Source organism: Diadema antillarum, unplaced genomic scaffold (genome assembly GCF_040938485.1).
Source record: "Diadema antillarum isolate AM-2024a unplaced genomic scaffold, OU_Dant_1.0 seq00001630_RagTag, whole genome shotgun sequence".
In the NCBI taxonomy this organism is placed as follows: Eukaryota; Metazoa; Echinodermata; class Echinoidea; order Diadematoida; family Diadematidae; genus Diadema; species Diadema antillarum.
Window position 1 is genome coordinate 467031 of NW_027272339.1, and position 20907 is coordinate 487937.

Consider the following 20907-nt stretch of genomic DNA (forward strand, 5'->3'; position numbering starts at 1 on the left):
AAATTATATATATATATCATATAACTCCAAATCATGAATATATGTTCTTTCATGTCTGGGAAAGCTAGTTTGAAAATAAGAGAATTAAGTTTGTACCTTTATGTCGAAACGTTGAGTGATTGTGACAGTTTGTTACCAATGGAATATATTATCATTTACAATTCATAGACCATATATTACTTAGGTTAGCGTACCTAGCGTAACAACCGCTTGAATACTTTGTAAAATTAGGTAACCTATATATATATATATATATATATATATATATATATTAGATTAAACTTGGGCTGGGTTTCGTTCTTCATAGTAATACACACTTTGTTATTTTCGTTACGAGTATATGTCTCATTTTCTCTTTCGCTCTTCGTTTTCTTTCTCGCTTCTCTTTTCCTCAGTCACGCTGTATAACACATATCACACAGGACAAAACAAAAATAAGATGTAACGAGTGCGTTTTGTATCGTAAGAATATTGTACGTGGTACCCGTTTTATTTTCTCCAATAAAACAACAGACTATAAATATGTAAATAAATTACTCCTTTTTGTACTTGTTTTTCTTTGCTTCCTTCTACGTTTTGTGATTGTGAGAAAAAAATCATTACACCGTGCAACGAACAAACTATATACATTTCCACTGGATACGTAAAGAACTATTCCTCATATAAAAAATACAATACATTATTCAATTATGTTTCGATGTTCAAGCATGGCTTAAATCATACATGGTGATGAAAGAATAATTAACAACTTATAAACCATTGAGGTGATGTAGTCATCAATCTGCAGAATCTGCGTGAGACATTTTACAGTGTATTTCCGTTTCGTCAAAGTTATTAATTCTAGGTAAACAGACATTAAAAAAAAAGAAATTTGCATGCGTTACATGCACAGATTTAAAACAGCGAAATGACGAAATGACGAAATGACGAAATGACGAAATGACGAAATGACGAAATGACGAAATGACGAAATGACGAAATGACGAAATGACAAAATGACGAATCGACGAAACGTCGAAGTGGTGGATATATGTACAATATGACGGTCTTTATGGAATTAACTACGAATAATAATAAAAACAACTACTTTCACCACTGAATGTACTAATGCATAAACCAGGCAGGATTTGACTATTTACATCGTTTCATGAAGTAAGACATATTATGTACAACTACGCCAGGAGATAAAATGTATGACACATTCGGTAAACACCACAGATAAAATCAAACGTCACGCGAACTTATATTTACAATATTTACATAGCAACTAGTCGAAATGTTCAGACGATGAAATGTTGAAGTGGAGAAACGTTAAGATAGTATAGTCAATCGCTATATCATGCGGACAAATTCAAAAGAACAGCTAGCATCAAAATTTCAAATACATTCAAACAGAATATTATGTATGTATACACTCCTTCACATCTGAACATAGACCGTACAATCTTATATACACATTGCGGGTCACCTGATGAAATAATTGGTTGGGGATATGTAACGATGTTAACGTTAATACAATCAAAAAATCATCGTTCGTAAAATATAATGATACATATTAAGTATGTAAATGCTTGTGTACACACTTTCATATCACCCCATACGCAACATCGATGGCGTACTTCAACACCCACCTAGATCAACACGCAGATCATAATGGTAAGGGCTACTATTTAAAATTGTACATAACTGTTTGAAATAGAAGAGTAGTAAATTAACATACAATAAAATCATTACACGAATTAACGAGAACAGCTCGGGTTAACGAGGATTGTGGTCATACCGTTTAAGCCGTATTTTAAAAAGATTGCCACTTTGGGGTTTGAGAACCATTAGCATCACTAGCTCTTGTACGCCTTGTACGTGTATAACTTTTAGTTGTAGTAGGGGTTGTGTACATTTTGGGGTCTGGAGAATCTAAACGACGATGAATCGGGGTCTCCAAATCTTTCCCCCTCTTAACACGTTGAAGTTGGTCACGTCGGCTGAGATTGGTCAACGCAGTCTCTGGAATGTTCAAACGAGCCAGCGCACGAATAAAATGTTCACTACCAGTAGGAATATAACCACTTCGCTCTCTGAAAATGTCGTACATTAAGTCGCAAATGTTACTGCCAGGCACACTTTCCCCGCTCACAATCAGCTCCCCTTTGTCCGTCCATCCCACATCGTCGCACCTTTTCATCTTTTCCAGCAACTGCGAAGCTCTTTTCACAAAATTCTTAGGCACGTGCTGCAAGATGTCACGCTCCACTGCGTCCTCAGATTTTGGCGCGACCCTCTGTCCATGAGTTACTAGATGCGTGCTGTCATTGTCTCTTGAGCTGTCGCTAACGACTTCAATAGACAATGGCTTCTTAACGTTGTCCGTCGCTTTCAAAAACCGCTGTAAGTATTGCGAATACAACAACGCCTTGTCATACTCTGGTAGATCGGGCCTGTCCAACACCGAACGAATCTGATCGTCCAATTCGTTGATTCGCTGCTCTGTAGGTGATGAAGATTGACTTTTGAGAGAATGAAGCATAGTTTGTGGCACAAGCACCATCTTGCGCGCATTCTCCATTATCAACGCGGTACCTCTATACAGTGTCTACTTTGGCGATGCAAAGAGGTTAGAAGCGAGAGTTCCGAGTACAGGCGTGATCAACCTGGCAATGAGACCAATGAATCCTCCGCGTTGGTTTAAGATTCGTTTTCTCTCTGCCAGAGATGTACGACGATCCGCTAATTTACGGAGTTTTCGCTTGTGCTTAGTCAAAGTTTTCTTGTGGGATTGCGACAGCTTGACATTACCGCAGATCACGTTCAAAACACATTCACAGATGGCGTCAATGAAGTTCTTGTTAGCTGTCTTGATGAGAAGTTTCCGTTGATCAGGAGAGCAGTGTGCGAGGGTCTTGAGCAGGACTGCGTGGGTCTTCACTCGGCGCGACATTTTTAACTAATAAATGACTTAATACACGAACGCGACAATTTATATCTTAGGAACATATACATATTGAACTTCACCGGGAAATATTTTCGTTCTGAGACGAAATTCTTCCGGCGTGTCTGGTTTAAGGTCTACGAATAAATAACCCCATTTATCGGCTGTGGCGTCCATAAATGCCTCTTGAAAAAACTTTGTTTTCGAGGGATACATCTGTTTAGCTAAACAAGCAATTTGTTGTTTGTCTCTACAATTTTTGAATAAAGCGTAGTACTGCGTGTTTAATGAAATAGTCCTAGACTCCTTTCCACGATGAAAGAGATTTTGAGTGATATAAATAACGCTCGCGTTTCTATGATGACAACCTTTAGTAAACAAGGCGGCTACTCTCTTGTCATCACCAGCCACATCCATTAAATCATCGATGACAAATAACACTGGTCGGGAGGGGTCGGTCAAATCATTGAAATCTGCTGGTAAATTTTCATGAAATTCAATATTCGGAAAGGATCGTGTCATTGCCGCGTAACACGGTTGATACTCCCCGTAAAACCATATAATTTTGCGAGGAGGTTGATCGATCATTTCCGAGGCATTTTTCAGTAATCTTTTCACGAATTCGGTTTTCCCTGAAAAACTCGGTCCGACCACCATACATGAAAAACTATGTTTGAGTCGGGCATCCATTGTAATTAACGGCATCAAATAGTACAAATATAGCTATATGAATAACACAATAAGATATTAAGTTCTGTAAATGAAATTAGAGCAAATGTCAAACGAAGTAAGTGAACGGAATACTCTATCATACGTGAGATGTGGGTTCAGTTAAGTTTCTTAAAAGAATAAGACGACGATATGAAGCAAACTGTTAAAACTACGCGGTATATTCAAGAGCAACATAACGGTATAATGCGCTGCAATCAAGCGCCCGCGAAAGAACTGACATCGGGGATAACGTCAGTTTTATTTAAGGAAAAATCAAACCCATCCGTTCCATTTGACAAATGGGCATCTCTAGTGAGCAAAGACTCGAGATAAAACAATAGAAAGAAGAGAAATACAAAAAGCGCCAAACAAAATACATTTGTACCAGCATTGGTACTTTTCAGTACATTTCTGAGCACTGTGGACATATATGATGCGCGCGACTTATCCATGATTTCCTAGCAACGACAATGCCAGCGGTAGGTACAGAGCTGATGAGAAAGTACCACCTTCTGCGACAATGTATAAACAGCGAATGATTGGCAATTAGACACATTGAGGTCTTTATAAGCGAGGAATGTCCGCGTGTCCATAAGGCAGTGTCGTGCCACCTGGTAATCTAACTCGTTTCGTGAAGACTACCCTGTAGTCTTTTTTTCTCTCGGAAGTGTACACGGACTTGCTTTTTACGTCTCTGAGAATTCTATTTTCCACAATAGTCTTCAGACATCCCGGTTCACCTTGTATCAATTCGCGCATAGAGTCATGGTTTATAACGAGGGAGTTTGCCTCGTTCAAGGTAAATCCACGCACCTTACACACGGTGTTGCCTTTGTTGGTGCGATAACTATAGTTCTTAGGACCACCGCAAAGCCAGGTTTGAATGAACTCGCCTTCACCAAGTTCATCCGTCAAGTCACCAACGAAATCGCCGGTTTTGGGGTCGTGATGTTGTACTGTTGGGTCTGTTCTAAAGACTACACTATCAGTGTCGTAATACAAGACCCTATCGTTCAGCCTCTGCAAGACAGAATACAATTTCAGTCGCGCCAATGCCGTCGTGAAACTGGCTATTATGATATTTGTGTTGACGTTGTGGTCCACGAAGCCTTCGGCTTGATTGAAATGAATTTCTACCATGTCGTCGTTTAGAACGAGAATGTCTTGTAATTCGATAGTGCGATCCTTTAAGAAATCTAACAACTCAGCGCTGGTTTTGACAAAGCGCGTTTGTTTCAGATTTGGTCTCTCAGCAAATTTCCCCCACAGCACATTAACAATGCCCTTGGCAATGGCGCGTAAACCGGGGTTTTTCGCGATGTTTTTAGAGTCTAATTGAATTCCCTCATGGGCCAAATAATCTCGAATGTATTTTTCACGTTCTTCTTCAGTACTGGCATGGGCGGGGTAGTCTGAGGCTTCCTGCTTTATTTTCATAAAGCTGTCTATATACTGCGCAAACAGTCCTCCCGTTCTTGTTTTGGGATCGTACACTGTATACCTGTCAAAGTGCCATACTTCGATCATTCGGAGTTGTGTATACCCCATCTCTACAGCTTTTTTCAGTTCCTCCGATACCCACACGCCTTCTAACTCACGCTCCCTATCTGCGTGCTTGCAGGGCCCCTGATTCAAGGTGTCTGCACAGGTCCTGCATAGAGGGAAAGTAAGTTTACCCCCTGAGCGATGGGGGAGCACTGGATGAAACAGACGTCTAGGAGGTAATATTTTACATTTGACGAGTCCAAAAATTCGAGACAGTGAAGGGAAGTTAGAATAGATAATTCTGGGATGGCCGACAGGATATTTGCCGAACTTATTGATAAAGGGATAAAGACTGGTGAAATCATAGTAAAGGATTTTTTCTTCGGGCTTCGCCTCGTAGAAGAGCGAACACCCTCCAGTTCTCCCGCCATAGAACGAGTCACGTGGATTTAATTGTTGATTAAAAGCCATTTGAAGGTGTGCAATGTGTGGATGTACATATGTTCACCTCTGTTGGCTTCATTATCAATGTTTCGTGACATTCGTCGCAAACAAATTTGGAGCACAGGAACGCCGATGGATTGGCAACCACGTCGTAATGACGGTCTGACAGATAGAGATAAATGGTATCAGAAGCCTGAGGACCGCTGTAGATTAACGCTTCTTCATATCGTCCTCTATAAATGACCAGTTTGTACTTTGGAAGTAGCACTTTTTGAAAGGAGTCATACTGTGAATGATCTACTTTGTCTTCGATTGCGCAAGCATTGCGCAAGCGTCGGTCAGAGGACACGCCCCCATTTTTATGTATTTCTTTGTTTTTTAAAGTTCTTTTGTTTTCGATCGGGCGAGCGTCGGTCAGAGGACAGGTCCGAACTTGTCGGAGTGACGTCATCAAACAAACAAATGTCATGAATACGATTGCAATCGTCATTATGACCATTTCGACCATTGCCTTCGAAAATATCTCTCGATGTGAGAACAAAAGAATATGATGAAACAATGACGCGGATTCTTAAAACAATAGCATATTTTTCATAATTCATTCTTCATACTTCATATCGATCCATAAATATTCATATTTCATAATCATCATTCATCGTTCATATCTATAATTCATATCTCATGAATATTCATCTTTCATTTTTCATATTTCATACATTCTTTTGTTCTTTCCAATTTCTATTGTTATGCAAATATCCATAATTCATATCTATTATCATAATTCATCGATTTATCATAATTCATATCGTAATCCATCTTTTTATCATAAATCATATCATAATCCATATTTTTATCATAAATCATATCATAATCCATCTTTTTATCATAAATCATATCATAATCCATATTTCATAATTCATAATTCTTTTGTCTTTTCATATTTCTTTTGTTCTAGAACAATAGAAATATGAATCATATTTTTATGACGCTATACGTACACCTATACTACTGACAGAGAGAGTTATTATCATTATTCTTCTTCTTCTTATTCTTATTATTATTATTATCATCATCATCACTATTACTATTATTTATTCGTCATTTCAGACATATCATGTACATGGGTAGATACAACACATATGATAAGAATGCAAATAGCGTGACTCAATTTTGTTAACAAGGTCCCATGCACACCACGCGCTCTGTAAAGTCTCTTGTGATAGCCACGTAAAGAAAACTCAGCTGCCATTATTCCATCGGGTTCACTCTGCGACCACACACCTGCATGTTAACTCCAGCTCTCAGCACGATGGCATCTAACCCAGCTTCTGTACCCCTCATCGTCTGGTGTCTCCCGAGGACGATCTCAACGGCGCTCGCTAAATGTCTCAGCGCCATTGAGGAACTCGAAGTCTGGCTCGAGCCGTTCTGTTACAGCGAAACCGCCGCCAACGTGTACAAGCAGGCTGTCGGCGCGGACCTGCCCAAGGTGTACGACGGGAACGAGGAGGCGATAACTTCGGCTGCTGAAATTCTGTCCGACATCGTGGGCTCCAAGATCGAGGCAGACCGTATCGCGTAGGTGTACAGCCGGTTCATTCCTCGTGTATTATTTCATAGTAGTCAACTCGGGGGGGGGGGGGGGGATTTACCCCAAATGTACTTGTGGATCAATGCAGAAATAGTGCTATAGCACATACAAGGAGGTGAACACCCACCTCCTTGGTATACTTTGGTGTAAACCAGTGCAACTTGAGGAAAATCGGATAATCTGTTCAAAAGATATGAACTTTTAAGCCTAAATTTAAAGGATTTTTTTTTTAAAGATTTAAGGTTAAATCTTTCTTGTCTATGTATGACGTCATCTCTGAACAGGAAAATTCCTAGAAGAAAACTAAATAAATAGACAAATAAATAAATGTATAAATGTTATTTTGTGTTCACAAAATATGTATATATAATTATATATATATATATATATATATATATATATATATATATATATATATATATGATATTGAACAGGTGTACAGACACCCTGCAGTATATTTTGCAATGTTCAAACCATGCCAAATATCACGGGGGTTGCTATAATATAAGGAACGAAGATAAGTGTGGATGTTCACAGCAGCAGTTCTTCAAAGAACACTGGTATAGTTGCTGTATCACTCGCGTGGTCGTGTGCATGCTTTTGACTTTATACGGGAAATAATAAGATTTTCTTGCAGAAAATGTTTTAAAATGACTTTTGTTGATTCGTTTTGCTGTGCTCTACAAAGTATCTGTAATCTCTTGTTAATAGTTCTCAGTCATCAAAACGCCCAAAACGGAGAGATTAGGTAAAATTCCCAGGTACTCATCTGTCATGATAATATCCGTTAAAAGTGGAAATTTGGTGCATAGCTTTGTTCAGGTTAAAAGGAAACTCACGAGTCAACATGGTCAAAGGCATCATTGTTTTTCTGATTTGCCCTTTTGCAAAGAGGCCAGTTAGAGAGCCCTGTGTAGTTTGTGACTAATTGTCACCGTTGTCTTTGTAACATTTGTAACAAATGTGAAATTCTAAAATATGTATTATCATTATTATTATTATTATTATTATTATTATTATTATTATTATCATAATCATTATCATTATCATCATCATTGTCATTATTATTATCATTATTTATTTGTTCATTCATTCATTCATTTTCCATTGAAATGAAATGTCTACAATCTCGTTCACGCTATTTTCATATCAAACTTGAACATGGAAATCAACTTTAAAAGTATCTTTATTGCCTATTTTCAAGGTGTTCCCTTTGTAGATATTCCACTCTTTAGTAACCTGGTCAATAAAGTTGCACTCTCACTGTGATAAATTTTAATGCATATATATTCTTTTAACCTGGGTGCTAAAGCCTTGCCGACATTGCAAGATCACATAAAGAATGCATGCGAACTGGATTCCAAATAAGTCTTGAAATATATCGAGTATGCACAGGTTGATAGAATATCAATTGCTATATGTAGGCCTAAATGCCGATACTACGTCCAAAAAGGGGAGACAGTAGTAGGGCCATAAATTTGAATAGGCCTACATTAGTGAACGAGCCTGTCGTTATTACATTTATATGAACAAGGATAGGATGTCCAAAAATGGTATCTTATTTGCAGAGCTATTATCAAAAATGCGGAAGACTGTCTAAACGAGTGCTAAGTATCTCGGCGGCGATGGCGCCACGGTAGTTGTACTACGTATAATTATGTCATCAATGTGTAAAGTTTGTGTGTCCCTTTTACAAACCTGAATATTAGATTTCTTTCACCGGGTGGTATATTGTAATGGTCGGTTTAATATTCAGAATATTCCTCAGAATGTGGAAACTTCTTCGAGCGCGAAACGATGCCAGATTTTCAGTGGATATATTCAGACCACGAAAACAAAAATTCTGCTTGTTATTCTCTCTACAAAGCGGGAGCGTATTTTTGAATGGCATGTGGTTACTTGTTCATTTCTTCTTGTTGAAGAAATGATTTCAATTTTCTCGAAAGTTTTTCTTGAATGTTTTCAACTTTCTAGAAGGTGTCAATCATTAATCTCATTTGTATACAGTGCCTGATCGGATGTGTGTATATGGCTGACATTTTAACGCGTCAGGCTCCTGAAGTTCAAATTTTAGAATGAACAGGTGGACCTGCACTGCGAAATAAATAATCTTCATGACACACACACACATACACTGCCTCAAGCTAGCTAAATGTAAGGCTTCTTTTAAATTGAATGCACTTATTTGGAGCATGGTTGCCTTTTCACTAATTTGAATGACCGGCGAGGAAAAAATAAAAATGCCGTGATTGCAACATATATTTCAGAAACCATGAGATTAATTCCTGTAGTAATGAACCTGTAGTAATCACTGAGTGAATTCCTTTCTGTTGCATCATAACACTTCAAAATTTCAATCTTTTTTAAGCGAATTCAATGAAGGTGCATTTTTGTAAAATCATGATACACAATGCTGATCTACACGCAAGTCAGTTCGATCAATGTTCGACATGCGGTAGGCCTATATTTCCCCCTTTCAAACCTCGAAAATCAAGTGTTGAAATGACAGGAAGATTATTCCGCTCAAATTTCTAATGATCTCGTTTGTTGTATGGCCATCATGGTTGCAGGTTTTCAGCAGTCAAGAAAGCACTGGAATCGACAACTGCTAAGTGCGTGTTGGTCAAAGATATGGCGTTGGGTGTGCGAGACGAGGAGAGCCGCGCCTACATCCCAGCCGGGTACAGACACACGTTCCTCGTCCGTCACCCAGTGAGGGCATATTCGTCTTACAGAAAAGCAGCCTTCAAGCGGCTCACGTCCATGGGCAGGTTGAAGGGGAATACCCGGAACTTGGAAACGTTCGACTTAAGCGGGGTTGAAAATTGCATTCTTCCCTCGAAGACATTTTACCAAGATCTGCATTCTCTTTGGGTATACGTGCGCGAGTCCGGCCTCGACCCGGAACCGATTGTCCTCGACGCCGACGATCTGTTGGCGAGACCTTCCGAAGTGTTGTCGAAGTTTTGCCGACTGGTTGGGCTCCCCTATTCGGATTCCTTGCTCCAGTGGGATTCGTCAACAGCCGTAGCGGACTCGTGGAAGGCACCCGGGAACGCAGTGACGAAAGAAATGGTCACCATGTACGAAACGGCCACGAAGAGTAGCTGTTTTATGCCACTTTCCAAGCTCGCAGCACGCGACCAGCTACCCGCCGACGTCGTAGTACTTTCGGACGCGTCGATGAAATTCTACGAAGAACTTCAAAAATACAAATTGTAATTATTTTCATAACATTTCATTTATTTTCAACTCTTAGATGAAGATCAGCTAAATATAAAAACAGCAAATTGGATATCTTTGAATAAACTATACTGATTATCAATCAATGACAAGGTATACCGGTGAACCACATAAAAAAGACATGAAGGGGGCATTAAAAAAGGGGGGGGGGCAACCTTCTTCCGTCTGTTTTATAGATGCCGTCTGTCCATTCCGCATAGATAATAGATGTGGGAAATTTTATGGCTGACTTCCAAACCTAAAGCCAGCTATATATGTCACAATATTTTGGCTCCTAGTAGATCAATGGAATCATATCGTAGGCATACATTCAACTGTGTAAGGGATAAATGATTCTATTGATTCTACGTTGCACCCTGTGAATTAAACGTCTTTGACCCTTCTTGATGGAGTTAGTGACGAATCTTCTTTTCTTATGTCTAATTCCCCCAATCATCACCCGTTTTCTATGCACATCCAATATATACACCCATTTTTTTTTTTGCATCCCTGCCAATCTCCCCTAAATTGTATTGATGGTACAGTCCTCAATCTATACACACTATGCCATCTGTACCCTATACTGTGGAGTATAGTCCTGCGGCCCCAGATCAATGATAAGGCTTTGAAAAACATCGTCAAAACCAAACAAAAATGTCCCCTTTGGAACGAATTCCCCTTAAGATACCTCGTTTTCAGACGTATATTCCATCTATGGACGCTTTTATACTTGATTATATATATATATATATATACATACATATATAAGGAAACACACACACACACACACACACACACACACACACACACACACACACACACATGCTCAACCATTTGTTATTCTACTCACAAACATATCTTAACATATCTGACGTGTCATTTCCATTCGCCTGCTTTATGATAGACAAAAAAAAGAACTTCACTGAAACTAATCTAGTTTAATCTAGTTAAATCTATTCCATCTATATTATTGTTTATATAAGCAAGCTCTTGTTTCACGTACAGAGAAAGTATCATTAACAGTCGAAAACAGAGTGTTCAAATACGGCGGACATGTATTTTTCCATCTCCGGAACACCGTCGACGTTTCCAGTCTCATAGTCGTCAACCCCAATAGGTCAGGATGAATTATAAACAAATTCAAAAGATTTCCTAAGACGATTCCAAGGTAGTCCGTTGCAAAAAAAACCCCAAACAAACAAACAAAAACAAACAAAAACAAAAAAACGGGCGTGAGGCCGGTTATCACACTCCTCAAGAGCGCAAACTCCGTCCGTTTGGTTGCAAGTAAATTTCTCTCTTCGCTCGTTGACAATCTTATTGCAGCCTGCCGTACTATTCTCGCAGTCGTCGAAATTCGCATTCAAATTCCCACTCATAATTACAACAGGTATGAGCCGTCTGGCTAGGGTAGCCTTCGATGCTTCGATGTTTTAGTAGCTGAGATGTCCGTAATATTAAGAGTTTTTATCATGAGTTTTTGTCATTGTCTACAACCGGGAGCCCCGACAAAGAAAAACAGCTAGGGTTTCTGCGTGCAGTCGACGGAGCCACTGTCAAGCGTACATCCAACTTCTTAAGAGCGCCCCCTTTTGACATCGCTGTGTGCAGCCAACACCAGGATCCAACACCTTGCAAAGCCCTGTCGAGAGCAAGGAATGCTTTTTCTGTAATACCAGGGAGATTTCGTCTCACCTCTCTGATTATACTCTTTGGTGAAGAGCCTATTCCACATCCGTTTGATAATATAAACATTCATTATTTTTTTAGTGAGCACCCCCCTGGCTTGAAAATCACCTTCCAGCAACAGTAATCAATAGCCCATCTCCAGAAGTCTTCAGAAGTAAGATAGAAAAAAGCCACCTTCGCTACCACCGACTAATTAGTTTCGCGCCCTCTCTCCCCGCTGCACTATACACCACTATCCGGTCCGGCAGCGTACAGATCCACATTCAGATCCAGATCCACAGGACTGTCTCATCTGATGGTTATACAAACAGGGAGGTGGAAAGAAACATTCTATCTCCCTGGTAATAAAAGAGCATGCTTCAAAAGTTTATCGGCACGTTGGGAAGGTAGAGAACGCCACTTAGTGTGGCGTTCTTCCTGGTGGCTTCTTTCCAGGAGTAGGTATTGGTGGTAAAAGAGGGATGGCTCACTTCGGGTGAACGTCTTTTCTGCTGTTCTTTATTCTCACTGGGGTACACTCACTGATCTCTGTATATATAGTGGGTATACACTGTATTTGCAATAAGATAGCTTAAGATATCTCTGCTTGATTGCATTATGCATGCCAATGTAAATTACTTCGTATTCCGAAACATGATAATTTCCCTGTAATGAACATACATACAGTGCATGTGCGAAATACTTGATATGTGGTCAATCCTTTCTTTTTTTTCTCTCTCTCATTTGTCTCCCATCCTTCTCTCTTACCTTCTACCTCTTCTTTCTCCTTTTTCTACTTTTCATGTCCTCCGTTTCATCCTCCTCCTCCTCCCTTTTTTCTTCTCTTTCTTCTTCCTCCTCATCTCTTGCAATGGCGGGGACAAATTTATTATAGTATCAGAAATACGTGCAACGACCTCACGCAACTGAAGTCAACTGGTACAGTATAAATATTTTCTGCTGTGGTGGTTTAGTCTTTTTCGACTAGAGCCCTCTACGGTCAGTGCTGTCTTAGTTACTCTCACCAAACTTATCAAAATTAGTGTGAAAACTCTGATAGCGAAAACTGAGGTAATTATCAAGGTAATAATGATTGTAATGATGGCTAGCTTGATGATAACTTCATAATTCTATATTGGAATAATTATTTGGTGGATGAGAAGTGACAGAAAAGGCCGTGGAGGCATTGATTTCATTTTTTCCTGTATGATAGGTGAATAATGATTTTAAACAAAGCAAAACAAAACAAGAAATAAACAAGAAGCTTTACATTTTTTCATTCGTACCGTTGTTCAACGGCGTAGCCAGGATTTCATCTTAGGGGGGGGGGGGCGGTTAGTCTGCGAGGGAGCGAAGCGACCGAGCCCGAGCGAGCATAGCGAGCGAGGGGGGAGGATGTGGGAGGGGGGACGTGAGAACTTTTTGCATTTTGATGTTGTAAATGGTGCAATTTGATGCATGTTTTTGCGCGTTTCATCGACGTGAAACAGTCCCACTTGTTTAAGGTAGCAGTTTATTTTGATGTAGATTATTATTGAACAATTTGCCTATAAAATGGTATAATTCAAATACACTTCTTGTATTGATTCTTTTCACTGAATATCATGAACGCGACTGAACCCGAGCGAGCGGAGCGAGCGAAGGAGGGGAGGGTGTGGGAGGGGGTGTCCCCCCTCCCACGGTGAGAACTTTTTGCATTTTGATGTTGCAAATGGTGCAATTTGATACATGTTTTTGCGTGTTTTAACGAGTTGAAACAGTCCCACTTGCTTAAGGTAGCAGTTTATTTTGATGTAGATTATCACTGAACAATTTGCCTATATTCTGGTATGATTTAGATACACTTCTTGTATTAATTCTTTTCACTGAAGATCATGAACGCGACTGAACCCAAGCGAGCGGAGCGAGCGAGGGGGGAGGGGAGGGTGTGGGAGGGGGGTGTCCCCCCTCCCACGGTAAGAACTTTTTGCATTTTGATGTTGCAAATGGTGCAATTTGATGCATGTTTTTGCGCGTTTTATCGACGTGAAATAGTAACACTTGTTTAAGGTAGCAGTATATTTTGATGTAGATTATCATTGAACAATTTGCCTATAAAATGGTATCATTTAAATAATTTTCTTGTATTTATTCTTGCACTGAATATCATGAACGCTGTCTGTTCAGCAATCAAACAGAAAAAGCATGCACATGAGGGTTTAGATAGGGGCATATCCCCTCCCACACGAAGGTGATTTTGCGTTATCAGACCTGAAATTCAGCGATCTGGTGCAAATTTTTGGTGCAATAATTTTTCATCGAAGAGTGAAAATCACGGAATTTAGCTCTTATTCCGAATGTGCACCATCTATGTGTGTGTATAAAGTCTAGTGAGGTAGAGCTTAGGGGAAGGGGGATTCCCCCGTTTTTAGAATTGAAATAAAGCGATCTGGGTATAGCCACAGTCTACTTCTATGCATGGCGGAAGGGGTGGGGGTAGGGGTGGGCGAGCAGGGAGAAGGCGTGGGCGAGTGTTATCTCCACCCTTCCCTTCCGATGGAGCTTTTACCTTTTTAAGGTTGAAATTGAGATATCTCGTATACGCATATTTGATGGAATCAACATTTGGGAAATCACACACACACACACACAAAAAAAAAACTACTGATGGGGGGGGGGGTGGGAGTGAGGGAGGAAAGGGTCGATTAAAAGGGGAAATTCCCCTTATACATGAGGTAACCTTCAGTTTTCGGAATATAAGTAATAAGTCTTGTGCACTCAGAATTATTCATAATTTTTTTGTAAATCTAAAAAGTGTACTAAGCTAGGGAAAGAGGCACAATGGGGGAGGGTTTGGGAGGGGGATACCCCCTCCCAAGCACGAGAGATTTTGCATATTTTGAATTGAAATTCAACGATCTGGTGCACACTTTGAGTGAAATATTCACAAAAATATCTTATTTGATGAAAGGTTGCAAAGGAGACCCGCTTCATGTGCATGCATATAGTATACACGCATTTTTTTTTTCCGCCTCCCAAATCCCCGGTCCAAATCTTAGGGGGGGGGGGGGGGGGCGACCGCCCCCATCGCTCCCCCCCCCCCCCCTGGCTACGCCAGTGCCGTTGTTAACAACGATTTCTTGTGAAATACATTTCACTGATTACTCCCTGAATATCAAAAGCAAAAGAAAAACAATAACGATGCAGTGGAGATGAATATCGCACTCAAAGCATTTATACGGCTTTGTCGGCAGCCGTTTGAATGAGGATATATCCAAATCATAGATTCATTTTGATTATTTCTTGTTTTCATTAATTGGATGATTTGGTAATGAGATATTTAAATCTTATTGTCATTGCATTATAGTCGTTATAGATATAAGGAGGTAGAATCCATTAGTTACTGTCAAGTTCAGAAATTATTTGCTCCCATTTTAAATCGCAAAATGAGTTGACTTCATTCTTGTTGATTTTGGATGTTTGCGATTAAAGCTGCTTGAAAAAAAAGGGAAGGAAATACGGGATATTTTTAATCACAACTTCGCTAATACTCCATGTTGTGTTACAAATAACGCATTACTGGAAATAATTTATTTTGCTCTATCTAGCTGATGATGGACTTATACTTAAAAGTGCTACGAAATGGCGATTAGCCCATTTTGCAAGGAAATCTCAAAATATTTACCCGAATTTTGAGACATGTTTATAACAGGAATCATAAAGTACCAGTGCAAAGAGTTGACCTCGAAGTGTTAGAAATACGCAAGAGATCTACACGTTAAGTAGAGACTTCATTTCCTTTTTTTTTAATGAAAAGTACACATTCATCCGACTGAGTATTTATCATACTTACATCTGTTGAGTATAACTATTCCTATAGAAACTGCGCAATATAAATTTACAATTACAGCGTTTTCTGCACTTACTGAATTAACCTGCGCCCTACATAATCGTTTTGAGAGTAAAGTTAGGAATAGTCAATGCACGCAGAGTAAAACGTATAATTATAATGAACCTGGGAGTATAAAGGATAAGGTATAAAGAAATAAGGTATATATTTAAGCCTGTTTCGGAATGTGCATAATGAAAAAATAGCAAAATATTTGAAAATGAAATATCGTTTTGTTGACATTGATCTGAAACAATCTATATCCGGGCAGGAAAGGTGTCTTATTACGTGGAAAATGTGTGTAATAGAAAAAAAAAATGAGCCCGTCCTCAACAGGCCAAAGTTGATATGCCTTGGGCAAACTTCATGGAATTCTTGTAGGCCAGTAAATCTGATTCTACATTCTCATGATCCTTCTCGAAGACTGGATGTGGCAACATCCAGTCAGCCCACAGCTCAGAACGAAATCGGTGCACACCTTACGAAGAAAATCACAAGTATGCTATAATAATAATTCGTCTCGCTCATTTCCCCATTATTTCTATTCTTTCTGAATTTGTTGTTTTTCATTTTCCTCTTTTCCATATCCTCCGCTTCCTCCTCTTCCTCCTTCTTCTTTTGCTAATTCATTTCCTATTTGTATTCTTTCTGTATTTGTTGTCTGGACATTTTCTGAATGCAATACTGCAGTAAAGAAGCAAACTTGATATATCTTGATGAAAAAACAAAAACAAAAACTTTTGACGTGTCGAGCTACATATCAAGACCAATATCTAATCTTCCAAGATTTTATTTTGTTTTGTTTTTTTAACTATAAGACTGGAAAGACTTGCATTTAGACTACAGCTTATCTGTCTTCTACGCCCTTGTCTGCATCATTGGTTAATTCAAATCACGCCTGCATCTTCTGTAAATTGTGGGAAAATGTCACAATATACAGTGTATTTTGCTCTGCTGGGGAATAGGAACAAACAAAAATCGCTGTAAATGTCAAACTTACAAACCTACATATGCTTTGAACAAATGCTACAGCAGATTTCACACACACTATATTACAGACCAACCTGTACATAAATTCACACAAATTAAGCACTTCACACCTTCATAAGATACCAACTGCTACACCAAATCTCACACACACTACAGACCAACCTATACATAAAGTCGCCACACACACACACACACACGCACACACACACACACACACACACACACAAACACAAACAAACAAAAACAAAAACAAAACAAACAAACAAATGAACACTCCACACCTTTACTTAAGACTCCACACCAGGTACTACACCAAATCTTACAGACACTACATAATTGCATGAAGTCATGAATTAGACAAATACAGGAATCAAACCTCTAAAAAGATGGAAAAGAATAAATCTTATATAAATCAAATGCTTTCATCACACTGACCCTGAATATCTTACCAATGCAGTATGCATTCAAACCCCAGAGTATTCTCTTTGCCAAAAATATCTTTGCCAAAACAACACAAACTTTTTGGGGAAAATATATTTTTTATATTCTGGTAAAATATCATTAAACATAATTATACTAATACTATATGACATCTTTTGGTCTATTGAGAAAATCTGCTGTTTTAAACAGTGTTAGTAGATAGAATTTGTCATAGGTTGTGTTTTTGAAATACAATGCATCTTTTAGTCGTTATTACCCATTGAATAGCTATGACTGATTTTTCGTATACACCGACTTTTCATCGTAGGATCTTACAGGTTACTTTGGATGCTAATGCAGTCATCCTGCATAGTATTTTGAATTTTGTTTTGATATGTTGTTCACATTTGTATTACTATTTGTATTATTATTATTGTATTGTTGTAATTTGTATTTTGCTATTTCAGCTTGTACACCATTGTACTTTTTATGTGGACCCCTTTGAAAAGAAGACTTTAACAGAAAGGGCTATTCACCCTGTGAATTGAGATAGATGAACACAGAGTGAACTATACACACACACACACACACAAACACACACACACACACACACACACACACACACACAACTGCAAACTTACAAACACTCCACACCTTGTAATACACTTCAAACAAATCTACAAACACTTCAAAACTCACAAATACTACATAACCTACATACTTGCATAGTGATACATACAAACAATATCAACCCTACACAGACTAATTATCAGCAGCCCTCTTCCCGACAGAAAAAAAAAAAAATCCATGAAAACAAAACGAAACCCAAATGTTCAAATTACGACAAACAGACACAGAAATAACACAATTACACCACGTAAAGGTTCATTTCTTGAAAATAAAATATTTTGTTCTTCTTCCTTTTTTTTTCTCTCACAGACCACACAAGCTTTGCTTTTCCACTGAACAATATCCACTTGCTGTGTATAAAAATAAATTATCTGAAACATATAATTTACATACTTTAGCTGTCAAACAAGCAACACTGAATACAACTATTACATTCACAACATTTTTGTTGTTGTCATCTCTGCTTAAATTAAACATTTCTTTGGATCAACATACTTATCAAGACAAACTACCACACATCTGACAGCAGAATATTAAATTTCATGTTATCAAGTGATTTATATACTTTTTTTTTTCTACCTTATATGAGCTTATCACCTCTTTGCATTGTGGGCAGATCATCAGAAATATATGTTTATTTCTTTAAAAAAAAATACATATGTCTTTAAAAAAAAATACATATGTCTTTAAAAAAAAAAGAAGCTATTCTGGCACCTACACTTAGCATTCAGTTTTATTTTGCCAAGAAGGTTGTGGTATAAATATTCAATCAAGCCAAACAAAGGGGGCAATGAGTTGGGAATGAGACAGTGAAAATAATATACACGTTGTACTCCCAAACTGCAGTTTACTGCTTACACCAAAATAGAGAAATGTGTTGATGCTAGAAAGGTGCTATTACAGATCAAACTTTAACACATGCGGGGAAATATTTTTGAACCAAACCGCGATTATATACACAGTGTATATTTTTTACTGTCCGTGCTGTTTTAGTAATTGGCCATTGGCCGTGTACCGGTGGAAAAAACAAAAAACAAAAACAAATGGGCAATCGTATATGGCTGGTTGTTTTTTCTGACATTACCCTTTGCTGTTTTGTTTGCGTGCTATTACTTGATTAGACGCACTATAATTATCTACTACACTCACGGCACACACAGCTATGACCAAGCCAGCTTAGTCTTGGGTGCCAGACCCTAGGCCTTTTGACACTACCATTTATGAAACAGACAAAATTTGAGAAATGATAATTCTTCTCCTCACACAACACTATGTTTCTTAGCCTTGAAACAAATTGAACTTGAACTTGAACTTGAGCCTGCAACTAGACCTGCTTTTTGTCTCAAGGTTTCCCCACAACACATAAAAATGGGCTCACTACTATACTTCAACTAAATGGTTGCCTGTAGACCTATTAATTAACTACATTGAAGCACTGAAATCATGGTGATGATGATGCTAACACTTTCTTAACCCATTTCACACTGAATTCTGAAATGCCCATAGACTTAATACGCAGGCCACCAGGTTCCCGTATGGAACAGAACCTACAGGATTCTACAATCCCTGTAGATCTGTACAAGAGTCTCCAGATTCCCACACGCAATGGGTTGAAGAAGGCTGGTATAATTGATAAGAAAATCAATAAAAAAATTGCAATCACGATAATTATATCATATCCAACATAAACCCAGTACAAAGACATAATTATCATGCATTAGTGCAGTGAAAGTCTAGTGCTGCGCACATTAATCACTAAATGTTGGAATTGCAAGACGCATCAAATAGTCCCATCCATTACAAATCATGCTGTGAAATGTGATAAAGAATAATACATCCAGATACTTTGTAAAGCATCACTTGCAACATAACCATTGCATGATTAATGATACAGTCACTGGTGTCAAAGAAGAAAAAAATTCTTTCATTTGATCCCTTCCTTGCTCTTTATACTTATTTGCTTTGGTCGCAAAATTTCCCAAAGCTGTTTTATTGAAAATTTACAACTGATTTTGAGAACACCAAAACACTTTAGATGATTAAAGTTCTTTTTACATTCTTGAATGGGCAGTTTTTGCTGTTTAATTTCTTTCTTGAGTTTGTGCACATTTAATGAATAAAACCAGTTCCATCCCATTCCTATCCAACAAAAGGAAATGCAGTAAAATTCAGAGGCCTGGGTAGGGTTAAATCAAGTAGTCACAGTGTAGATGGGATGGACAAGAGAAAACATGGCCAGAGACAAACACACTTATACGTACTGCCTCAACCAGTCTCACAACAAACAGTTGTTCATCGAAGCTGGTACCATTCCTATTTTTAGTCTCAAGGCAAGTCCGACTTTGAACAACAAGCGTGGCCGAGAAGCGGACACAAACAGGATACACAGGTTTGACAGTGGGTTGCAGATGTGTTTTCTCTTTTTGTTTAGACGTCCAATCAAATGAAGGTATACGAGGTGAAAAATTCTTGCAAGCATCACAGATAACATAAGGCAAAAACACCTAACAACACTCATTGGTCTGTTCTACTTTTTGGCAGTAATTTGCAAAATTTTACTAAAGATTCTTCTCTCTTTTTTCTGCTCAAAGGCATTCTATGTTTGAGAGAACTCTGGATTACAATTGGCGTAGAGCTGCAAGTATTCCTCGTGTCTTTTTCATCAAAACAGCTGGCCTAGCTATTCGTTTGTTCGTTCGTTTCCTTCCCCGCTATGGTCATCTACTATTTCATCACAAATTTAAAGACTCAAAACGACAGATATCAGTCAAAAAGGCCTCAAACAATACAAGGCACTTCCTATGTTGATGTCATCATTAATCCCACCAAAATATCAGCATAAAACATCACACACAGCCTGTACAGAATGTGAGTTTTTCCCTCTACACACACAACTTCAGTTTGTGATTGGCATGCAGTGTTCATTCCCTACATCATTACAAGTATATGGGA

The 20907-nt window shown here is 38.6% G+C and overlaps 1 protein-coding gene across 1 annotated transcript; it reads left to right on the plus strand.

Moving 5' to 3' along the window:
- The first annotated feature begins 6875 nt into the window (after positions 1–6875).
- On the plus strand, positions 6876–10379 carry LOC139711263 (uncharacterized). Its single transcript, XM_071623174.1, has 2 exons — positions 6876–7144; positions 9728–10379. Exons 1-2 carry the CDS (start codon positions 6876–6878, stop codon positions 10377–10379), a joined length of 921 nt encoding a protein of 306 aa, XP_071479275.1.
- Positions 10380–20907: the final 10528 nt, after the last annotated feature.